This window comes from Ctenocephalides felis, unplaced genomic scaffold, assembly GCF_003426905.1.
Source record: "Ctenocephalides felis isolate EL2017-DRISC unplaced genomic scaffold, ASM342690v1 CF-g0.4_SCAFFOLD_01886, whole genome shotgun sequence".
In the NCBI taxonomy this organism is placed as follows: Eukaryota; Metazoa; Arthropoda; class Insecta; order Siphonaptera; family Pulicidae; genus Ctenocephalides; species Ctenocephalides felis.
In genome coordinates, this window is record NW_020538040.1 from 170,224,135 (window position 1) to 170,236,428 (window position 12,294).

The 12,294-nt window shown below is 31.7% G+C and overlaps 1 protein-coding gene across 1 annotated transcript in view; it reads right to left on the minus strand.

Annotated features, from left to right (window-relative positions):
• Positions 1-5,481: 5,481 nt before the first annotated feature.
• Positions 5,482-12,294, minus strand: part of LOC113376251 (homeotic protein distal-less-like) — a 29,966-nt gene continuing 23,153 nt past the window's right edge. Inside the window, exons 4-6 of the mRNA XM_026616158.1 lie at positions 9,236-9,383; positions 8,859-9,123; positions 5,482-5,500 (exon numbers count right to left, since the gene is read on the minus strand). Of these exons, the coding sequence (XP_026471943.1) occupies positions 5,482-5,500; positions 8,859-9,123; positions 9,236-9,383 (432 nt within the window). The remainder of the gene's footprint in view (positions 5,501-8,858; positions 9,124-9,235; positions 9,384-12,294) is intronic.

Below are 12,294 nucleotides of genomic sequence, written 5' to 3' on the forward strand. Positions count from 1 at the left end.
AAATAAAGCAAAGTAGTAGAAAATACCTAAAACCAACTGTTCGTAGTACATTAAGAATAGTTGTGATTACTATTTGAATATCAATGGAAAATAAACAATCAAATCTCAGCAGTACTATTAATACGTAAAACTAATTTTTGTTATTTCATTTAAAAAACAACTAGTTAGATACGTCCATTTCGAATTTGTGTACATAAATGTACCTGACTTGTCTGCAATCTTCTTTCGGTTATGTAATGTTTATGACTGCTTCGGCGTTTCTCGAATAAATTCCAAAGCAGATGTTGGCAACCAATTGCTCATCAATTTCAATTCTGAAGAAATTTTGTTATAAAACTCTATTATATACAATAACGAAACTAATATGTATTCTTCAGATATCAATTTCATACTCATAAAATACTAAATTTAAATTTTGCACTTTATTTTTTTTACAATAATTTTTTCTAATACATTTGTCCTAATCGTACGAAAGTATTTGTAAGAAGTATGATATGGAAATTTTAAAACTGAAAATTTTTATAGATCAATTTTTTTAAACTAAATTGTGTAAAAATTGAAGCGAAAGAAATTTGTAGAATGTTTTTATTTTTTTGCAATCTACTCTGATATATATATATATATATATATATATATATATATAATGACATTGTTAATTGACATTTGTCTATCTTTATTATAATCATTCATCAAACCAGCAAAAATGTTTACCTGCAAAAGATTGGTAAGCCCTGATTTATTTTTATGCTGTGTTCTTTTCCAAGAGCAAATTTTGGTTGATACTAGTTCGTATTTCTCATTATTTGTATGTAATGTACTAAAAATGCATTATTTTATAAAAAAAATTGAAGTTATTGTGATATAGGGTGCTTGTATAGCTTTGATATTATTGAAGTGACTTAATTGTTCGAATTGATTTCAATATAATTATTTTTTTTTTATTTCTAACATACATTTTATAACTTTCCAAATATAAGGATATTCAGTAAATCTATTGGCTCAACATGTACAATTTGACACTAAGTATTAAAGTTAAGTATTAAAATGCACAATTGCATTTTTTTTTCATCATAGGATTTGAATAGCTGACATAATGTTAATTAAATCTAAAAATATTTTTCTCTTTAGTCTTCTGGGTCGCCTGTAGGTAAGCGGTTAAGAGCGATGGGACGTGACTCAGAGGTCTCGGGTTCGATACCCCATTTCGAGCAGCCTGTTGTCAGATAGTAATATGTTTCCAAGTGAAAATAGCCTTCGCCCGGCATTGCTGCACCAATAAAAATACTCGTCCTATTACAGAATATGTAATAATTGCCATCTGTCACAAACTAGTAATAAGTCAAATCAGTACAACAATTTATAGGACTATTGGGTTCTGATTGCTGTTCAAAAATATATATAAAAAACTGGTACTGCATGAAGGTTACCATCAATTAAAATGTAACTTTAATTATCAGTTATTTTACACAAATTCATAGCTAATGACAATTTAGGAGATCTCAACACCATAAACATATATTTCTATATTGAACCAGAACCAGGTTCTGATTGCTGTTCAATAATAACTAAAAAAAATTTAGTCTTCTGGCTGAAGTATTGCATTATTAATAAAACTATATTCAATATATAAAACTTCAATCCAAAATCATTGTGATTAATTTGTGCCTGGGGAAATAAAAAAATATTAAAAAACACATACTGTAAATTTTTTAAATGACAATTTATTTAATATTTATCCATATGTAATCAATTACATGACCATCTCTTTTATAACTATATATACAAATATCAATATAACTAAAACATTCACTAATTGAAAATTTCTAAAATTTTTAAAAATTTATACATACATTTATATATATTTATATCTATATACAAATATTTGGAGAAAACTCTTATGCCTGCAGGACACCAAAGCCGAAACTGGAGCAATTGCTTTACCCTCAGCGATGGTGTGCAGAAGGCATTACAGTAATACACAAACGTGTTCTCGTAGAAACAACAAAAACTTGTATAAATTTCACCAACAATTCGAACCAGTTTGTCCATTCGGTAAACTAAATAACAGTCTGAAAATGTCCTAAATATAAGTACGTACTGTATATTTGTATCGCGCGCGGTTCCTCTTGGTGGTGTTGAGTGATGTAACTTCAGGCAGCACATGACAGGTTAAATCGCAAAAGTCGAAGATAGACGAAATTGTTCGATTTAGTTCGGTAACGACAAACTATGGTTAATCTTGTGCGAGGGTTCTAGTGAAACAGAACCTTAACCTTTCCGTTTTGATCATATAGTGAACGTGTTTATAGTGATTTTTTTTATTCAATATAAATTGCAAGCTGTCAGTATAGACATTTAGTGATTGATAAAATAAAATTGTTTATAGTGAATAGTGAATAAAATCAAATGCCAAACATATTCCAACCACTTACGAAAATGATGACATTTGTAAGGTAAGAAATGCTTTTGACACTCCTAGGTGCATGCACATTTTTTAGTTTCCTATCCGCATGCATTTGACAGCTGGATTATAATATTTTACTATTTACAATTACAACTTTTTGCATCACGTATTGAAACAAATTAAACATATTTGATACTTATATTATGTTTCCTGTACCGATGCCACCAAAAGACTTGTTTCATGAAAGGTTTCATTTCTCTTTTGTGGAACAAACATTCTGATAATTTTCAATACAAAAAAGGCTTAGCAACACTTACAAGGTATTGAAATATCAATCCTAGCCATACGATAATTTGAAGTTAAAACATTCATAATATTTCATTAATAGTCAGTCATTGTAGTAAGTTCACCTCGGAATTCGAGATACCCAGCTGTTGTAAGTCTGTAAATACTTGTATATTGACTTCCTAAAAGTTGTCTCAAAAATACAAAATAAATCAAAATATAAAAAAATTAAGTTTTTCAAAAAAATCAACTGACTTCTCAAAAACTTATTTTTTTCAAAGTTTTGCAAAGTTTTTCTTAATAACTTTGTTTACAGTATGAAAAGTTGCAGCAATTTGCCTTGAGGCACGATGCCATACACCACTAGTTTATTCAAGTCATCAACATAATGAAACACAGGTTATATGAAAAATTAAAGTAGATTTTAAAATATGTATTTATATTTTTTGAATAGCAATATAGATTCCTGTAAGATCACAACACCTGATCATCATTAGTTGTTGGTAGTTATTGCCCAAATTAATTGTTGCAAACTTGTTTTTGACTATTTGTATGTATTTGCACGATGAGTTCATCATACATCATACACCCTACATATGGTAGGGTGTCAATACCCTATGTAGGTTTTGAGACAACTTCAGGGTGTCAATATACAAGTATTTACAGACTTACAGCTGGGTATCTCGAATTACGAGATTCTTACCCAATTTAAGCTTAAATGATTGGACTATAATAACCCTTTTGCTACGAGCGTTGTTTGACAATTTCTGTGTACGAGTGTCGTCTATAGACGACATCCAGTGTGTCGACTTTTGCTTTATTATTTATCACTCTGAGGTAAATTATCAAGAATTTTCTAATTTTTGAATACATTTGTATTGATAAGGTGACCATACGTCCCGATTTGGCCGGGACAGCCCCGGATTTTCAACTATTTTCCCGGGTTTTTCTAAAAGTAATATTCCCGGATTGTCCTAGGGCTTCCAAAAAGAATAGGTATAAATTGAATATTTGCAAATACTTGATAATAAAATTAGATCAAACCAAAACGTTATTAATGAGAAAATTGTCAAATGCAAAATCTCAAAATTCACGATTAAAATAGCCCATCACTTTAGTAATTTCGTACTTTTATTTAAATGATTTCATTTAATTTAATGATTAGAAAATCTTGTAATATTTTGTGAAACAAATATTAGGGCGGCTTAATGACTCGTACAGCAGTATCACTCGCAAAAAGGGTTGAACTTATAAATATTATAAATGGAACGGTATTTTATATTCGTTGTAAATCGAATATAAAATATTATAAATTTTTAACAAATCAAGTTCAAGTGACATATTTTCCATGTATAGTTGAATCTTATTCCAGAAAATATGGACCAATTCTCGGATAAAATAGAAATGTTATGCTATTGCTATGTTACGGGTCTATGATCGTATGAATTGGTAGTAACAAATTGTAGAAAATCAATCTATTTGCACATAAAACCTAACTTCACGTATGCGTTATCAATAGGACATCAGAAATTTGCACGCGACCAAATTTTTATTTGACGTTCGTGCGTTTTGTAGGTTAGGTTTTATGTGTAAAACGCCTCAACGTACAGCAAGTACATAGCTTTTAGAAAGTTCGTTACTACCAACTCATACGAACGTAGACCCGTAACATAGCATTACCGTAACACTTCTACTTTATCCGACAATTGGCTCTTATATTAACCCTTTCCACTCGCGAATTGCGAGGTTTATATGTATTTTGCCGCCGGAGTGGCGACATACGAGTAGAAAGGGTTGAAATAGCGTAAAATATCTATGGAATAATCTAATTAGGAACTTAGAATGAATAATTATATGCAATACTTATTAAATCTCGTTGCAATTGTATTTGAAATATAACAAATAATTTTATTGCAGATTTATATGAAATATTTTGAAGGAACAAGTTCAAAATATTTATATTCAAATACATTTTTTTTAAAAGCTTCAGCGGAACAGGAACCATATTTAAATATGATTTCACTTTATGAATTATTTTATTACCTTTAAATTTATTTTTACGTTCACTATTCTGATTAAAAACGGTTTCATGTACTCCCAAATTACAAGCAATTTAATATTAATTACATATAACTTACATTTACTAATATGTATTTTTGTATTATACAACAATTGAATTTTACAATTTTTGTACATAAATAAGAGTATAGGAACAGTTTTAATAATAACGTGTTTTAAAACTAACCACAATAGATTCTTTTCTGAGATCTGGGGTTTTGTATAAACATTGATTTTGTTCGAGTTCTCAACTTTGGCTAATTGAATTTATTTTAACTATTGCATAATGATTGTTTTATGATACAAATATAGTAACGATGCAGGTAATAGATACACACTCATTTAATAATAAAAATAAAATAAAATGAATTTTGCATTAATTATTGATTTTTTTATTATCACCAATTGTCCAAAGCATATGGATAAGTTATGATTGCTATGGAGAGATAAATTATATCCTCATTTTGTGAAAATAAAATTTGTTTAGTGAATCTTTTATTACCATCATTGTTACTACTTCGTTGCAACAAAAATAAATATTTTTCTATTATATAATCTTAATGCTGATAAAGTAAAAATGCCTGAGCGTCTCCAGTTTTCGGTATCGGTACCTCAATGAACATACCCATATCTCTATCGTAATTATAATATTTTCACATAATTCACATTTTAACAATGTCTTTTTGTTCATATTAATTCTATTCACTGCACTATAATTTAAATTGTTTTCGTGGTTACACTGCTGGCCATACCCTGCAAATAGAAAAACAAAAATATTAGTAATCAGATATAAAATTATGCTTTTATATGGTATTTTTGCATAAACAAATTTGAAGAAGCTAACGTTAAAAAAAAAATTGTAAATTTTCTGAATATTTTTGGATGTTAATTAGAATTAATTAATATCCATCCCTAAAATTTACATAATAAATTTGAAAGATTGTAAAGAATTTTTTCATAAATTTTGATCATAGAATTTCATGGAGAAAATTGGTTTTCTGAAGTAGCCATAAGGAAATTGAATTACTAAAATTAGTATCATAAAGTAGGTAAATTTGTGGTAAAAAAGTGAAAATTTAGAGATGTATGCGTTTTGTAATTCTGAATTATGAAAAATTAAAATTAAATGAAATTTAATCCCAAAATATGAAAGAAAGTGCTGGAGGTGGACAGCCCTCGGTGAAAATAGTTTATTTTTTAAGATAAATTGAATCTTTTCTATAAGCTCAAGAAAATCTGAATTGCAATTTGGCAAAAAACATTCATTGACTGAAAGCAGGACTAGAAATTATCGGATTACTAAAATGACTATTAAGTAATAGAGGTTTGTGGCAGGAGATTGAAAATTTAGGGCTGATATGTTTTTCAATTACAAATTATAAAATAACGAAAAATAATAAATTGGTCGTAAGAATTAAAAAAAAAATTAAGGGGCATTTAGGGACATCAAAAATAGATGTTATCTGATTCTCAGTCATACTGAACGAGATTATAAAATCTCATAAAATTCGGTCAAACCGTTGCTATTAGTTGATATTAGGGTTGATATTATATTATACTTGTGGTCGCCGTTGAAACAAATTCAGGACTAATGTTTTGAAGTAGAAACTGATATCACTACTGCTTGACATTAGGGTATACGAATCCCAGTATTGAAATCGGTCAAACCGTTTTGGAGGAATATGGCCACTAACATCATGAAAAAAAAATTATATATATATATATATATATATATATATATATATACAACGCCAACTTCTAATGAAACTTGCCAAAACTTCAACCGTCTTAAAAAAAGTCTTAATTTTGGAAAATTTGGCGCAATTATGTTATTTTTTTGACTGTGGTCCTAGAAATGTTATTCACGGTTACGGTTCCAAAATTTAAATAAACGAAAATAATAAAAACTAACCACAGTAACCGAAAAATGGTTGTAATTTTACTAAAGCTTTAGGTTGTACTTGAAAGCTCATAATATCCAAACAACGTGAGATATTTTTTTTTCTAAATTTTTTTGAGGACACCTAAGTCAATACTAATATCAACCCATTTCGACTTGACGTTAAGGTCTGGGACACCCTGTATATAATTAAATTATATTAGAGTACTAGAATTGTATAGGTAATTATACAATAATTATATCAGCAATAGCAAACTTTTGTTAATGTTTGATCAAATAGATTGTGTGTAATTAATATTATGGTCCATCAGTACTCGGTTATCCCTTGAACGATAGAAAAACGAATGATTTTTTTTAAATTTTCCATCACTGTAAAACAGGTTCACAATTAAAAATCCCAGATAATCTTCATAAAAAATTACAACTAATACAATATATATCTATTATGATGACTAACGCGTTTCTATTGCGGCCGTCGTCCGGAAAAAAGTCAAGCAGCAAACGGAAGGAGCGAGGAATTCATGTGCAAAGTTGTGACTATGCAAAAATCGCTATCGACATGAAAGTGTTTTAATGGATATTTTGCATTATCTCCACTCTTCGATTGTGTGCCATGGAATTGCATTGTGTTGCACGTACCGTATTGACCTAATTGTCGTCTCCGATTTCCCAACAGTAACTAATACGAGCGCGCTTGGGAATTCGCTTCGGGTGATCACCAGATGCGCGCAAAAATTAGAAGGAACGACGGACAACCTTATCACGGTAAAAATCCATCGGTTTATATGTCTACATCGAGGACGCAAGATTTATATAGCCTATTTATTGTAAAGAATATATGCTCCGGCATGGATTGGCAACATTTTTCAACGGCTTTTCTTGTTATCACTAAGGACAGTTTTTAAACCAACTGTTGAGCACATAGGAAAACACTCCAACGGATTTCTTGTCACTGATGAACTTTCCGGAGGGTAAGTTATAGTAATCGCAAAAAAGTCGAAAATGAAAATTTTTGCTTTTCTCGACGTTTCAAAGGTTTCTGAATATTTTGGCATACCTTAGAAAAAATGGTTGTGTATGTGTGTGTGTATGTGTGTGCGTGTGTGTGTGTGTGCGGATACAAATTTTCGTCGACGATTTCGGAAACACCGATCAACCGATTTAAATAATTTAAAAAACTTTCTATTCGTATTGATAAGGAGACGTGCTGATTAGTTTTTGGTGGAGGCAGGTCTAGCCGTTCCGAAGATACGGGGCAAAAAGTGCCGGTTTTTAAGAGAACGGAGCGTCCGATTTTAAAAATTCAAAAAACATTTTACTTGTATTGACAAGATGAAGAATTGATCAAGGCAGGTCTAGCGGTTCGGAGATCTAATGAAAAAAGTAAAAAAAAAGCCATTTGGCGGTCAAAACTGATCATTAGACATATGCACATCAAATTATCAGATATTTTATAGAGATTTTAGCAATAAGTAAAAATTTTGTTTACATTCCTATGGGTTCCGTACCATTGTTTATCCGTTAGACGGCGACGCGGCGCTTACGCGTTTTGACATTTCGTCTCTTTGCAGTTAAAGCAGTACGATTGTTCTGAAAAAAAGTTCGGAATTTCCAACCTATGCCAAAATAAAGAAAACTTTTTTTTCAAACAATTTTTTTTTACAAAAAAGGTAATTTTTTGTCGAATTTATAGTTTCTCAAAAATCTATTTTTTTCGAAGTAAAATTTTTTCAAAAATGTTAATCGTTTTTAAAAAAATAATAATATTTGGTACGGGAAGTTCCAGCAATTTGCCTTAAGACACAATGCCATGTGCCCCACTAGTTTATAGCTTCATAAAATATCTATCCTTTTTGTATCGCACTTAATTTATTTATCTACAAAGTCAGTTTTTGCGATAAATACATTCAGCATCATAATGCTGATACTGTATTTTTCGTGTGCGCTAAGTACTTTCACACGAATATCTAAAATTTTTCAAAAAGTGTGTTCACTGAGCGACTTATATATCACTAAATATTATTTTTGCTTTCTTCATGAATTTCTCAATACATCACAATCACATGAGTTGTTCTTAAATTCCCTCTACCAGGCTGTCTTATGACAACCCTTAATATGATTTTACACACATCATCCAGAAATATACTAAAAATTTTTCACTATCTATCTATTATTCTTCACTATCTCTTATCTATTATCTATTATCCTTACGTCAGAAGTCCTGGATTTGACTCCGGCTGGTACCAGTACTGCGGAACATATCCGCCCATCTGTGGCGGTTGTGGCGGTTGCTGAGGTGGACCGGGAGGAGGTTTGTGATCCCAGGGTACTCCCGGCGGACTCAACCCTGGTGACAGCTCCGATACAGGGGTGGATGAAGGTGTGGGGCTGTGACCACCGGGACCACCTGGACCGCCCACGCCACCTGGGCCTCCTGACGTACCGAGATAGTGTGGTGATCCACTGCTACTTCCTCCTAGAAGATAAAGGAAATTTAATTTGTGATACAAGAAAGAGAATAAAATAAAAAATGGGGATCATTAGAAAAGTGGATAAAAATTAATGATGGGATTTGGTTGTGATCGTACCATGCATGCCGGGAATATTTCCTGGAGGACTTTGTTCACCAGGAACGCCTAGACCGCCCAGTGAAGCTCCAGGACCGCCGGGACCTCCTTGTGCTGCTTTCATCATTTTCTTGTATTTACTGCGTCTATTTTGGAACCATATCTTTACCTGTAAAATAAAATTAGCTTTGAAATTTCAGAACTGTAGAAAATTGACGCCCTATAGAATTTGGGATGGATGAAATTAGACATTAAGACGATCTTTTCAAGATGAAATAATATTTTCACTTATACCACTCATGTATATTCTACTGTAATTGATACACCACAAAATTTTTTTATTACAATTGCTTTGGTAAAAATTAAGCACAAAGTCAAAGGCTAATATGATGCCAAAAAGCGATTAGGCAGTACAGTCAACCCTCGGTTAACGCGGCAAGTGCGTACGGTGCAGTATGGGGACCGTGCTCGTATTTAACATACAATTCAGGCTAATTCGTAGTGCGTTCTATGGAAACTTATATAGTGCTGTATGGGAACCGCGCTATGAGAGACTAAGAGTTAGTACTAATCGCACCATTTTTATCGTGCTGTATAGAGACCAAGGAATACAACTTGAAGTAGGAGTAATACGGATGAAATGACATATATGACCTGGACACATTATTCAAAAATTGGCTCGACGTTGCAATCAGTTCAAACATGTTCTTAGACAGATATTATATAATCAGGCATGTCTAAAAGATGAAAGTCGATAACAAAACTTACGTTAATACCCTTTTGATATCAAGTTCCTATAATTACTCATAGGTTGTGCAAGGAACTTATGGGCTGTTGAACAAAAACCGTGTAATAGGAAGTCCGTGTAGTCGGAGGGATGTCGGATTTTTAGCTCCGCGCGGTATGGAAACCGTGTACCCAGAGTGCCGTGTTAACGGAGGGTTGACTGTATATGTGTAGCAATGAAATATTTTAAATAATTTAAAATATCGTGTCATTACATGTTGCTGTTAGTATAATTAGCAGCAATAATAAAATAATACTATGACACGATTTTGAAATTTTGATCAGAACTTCATAAGGATTTTCTATAACCCATGTTTGACCAATCGCCTGCCACCAAAATGATATAAAGGACGATTGATGGATACCAAACATTCTTCATTCTGAGTCGCAATTCCCATTTTTCTTTGATAGCAAGAGTATTGCAATTTGCATGTACAATATAGATTAATTTTTAGCGGGTGTCTTGAACCGCAAATAAATGACTTTTGACGAATTCTTTTCGGCAATTACCGAAACTCAAGCTCAAGAATTCCAGCAATGCGAGTAACGTGTGAACGAGCGGTAACTTTTGGGCGACGACGAGCCCGGCCGTCGAGGCAAAACCGTGTGTTGCAAATTTTTTTTTTACTTCGAATAAGTTGCTTTAAAATTGTTTCGGCGGCCCTCGAACACCGCCCACTACGCAAATATGCGAACAAACCATATTGTCTGCCGTAGGTTGGAAGATAGTAAAGGATTGTGTTTGCTTGATGAAGAATATTGACTGAATCAAACAATAACTAATTATAAGTTGAAAGTATACTGATTAACGATATGATTAATCTAATCAAACATATTATTGAAATACATATGTATTAGTAGACTAAAAATTTATTTCTAGTCCAAAGTATTTTGTAATGAGATCCATTTTAATCTGCATTCATATTTTTTAAATGATTATCGTCGGTGTAAATATGGTAATAAATCAACTGAAGTTTTCGCAAATGAGATTTTTGCAAAATGATCTGGACCTAACATTGTGTAATTCCTTGAAACCAGAGGCAAAGTATGAAGTCAATGTTTCGAATATATGAAAATCCATCGCGACGAATTTCTTTTAGATTTCGTTCGGTCATGTCGCACGCGAATTTGACTACCATTAATCATTTTTTTCACGACTTCAGGGCTGGTGTCGAATTGGATGGAAAATATTTCGAAATTCATCAGAATATTTATTCTACAAGTTGTTGTGTATTATTCTCTACATTGCATATTAGTACTATACTATACATATTAGTATTAGCAGTAATAATAATATTCTGATCCATATCTAAAGCACTCTTTTTTTCAATTATTTTTTAAATTTTACAATGGCTTTCAGAAGTGAACTAAATGGTTTGCCTTTCAGTTGTGTACTATACGAGGTCTGTTCAAAAAGTTTTCGTAATTTTCGTTTTTTCAAAAAAATATTTATTTATTCGTCTACATTAATGTGGTCCCCTTCAAAGTAGTCCCCCCCAGATATAATACACTTATGCCAGCGTTTTTTCCAATTTTCGAAGCACCCTTGATATTCACTTTTTGATATGTCCTTGAGCACTCTCGGCGATTTTCTTCAATCGAGGAAAACCGCCGTCCTTTCATGGGTCTCTTCAACTTTGGGAATAGGAAAAAGTCACACGGAGCCATATCTGGTGAATTTTCGCACTTTGCAACACTTTATTTCATTTTTTACGCAAAATTTAATACAAATTCTTTGACTTTTTCAATTCTTCCATTGTAAAAATCGCCGAGCTCAGAAAAACACGTCGAACCTTAGCGACTACCACAGATAAAGTAAACAGTGAATATAGCTGAAAATTTCATCATACTTTAGGGGCATGTATACCGACACAATAAAAAAAAAATTTTGACAATCAGACACTCCAGACCCGCGAAATTTAATTATTAGTAATTCCGGGTACTTTTTGAACAGACCATGTATATGTGCAATATGGTAAAATACAAATAGCACCTATCTTTTAGACAATTGTGCAGTTTTGCAAAAAAGATCCATTCTAAAAACCTCCAATTCACAAGTATACACATTAGTATTAGCAATAATAATAGTATTCTGATCCATATTCATAGCATAATTTTTGCAAATATTTTCAAATTTTACAATGGTTTCTAGAAGAGAACCAAATGGTTTGACTTTTAGTTGTAACTAAATATCTGCAATATGGGTTTATTCAAATAGCACAAATTAGCCCAAATGTATCGTTCAATTCTTTTCAGTACATTTATATTTCAAACAAACGTAGTTTTGCAAAATG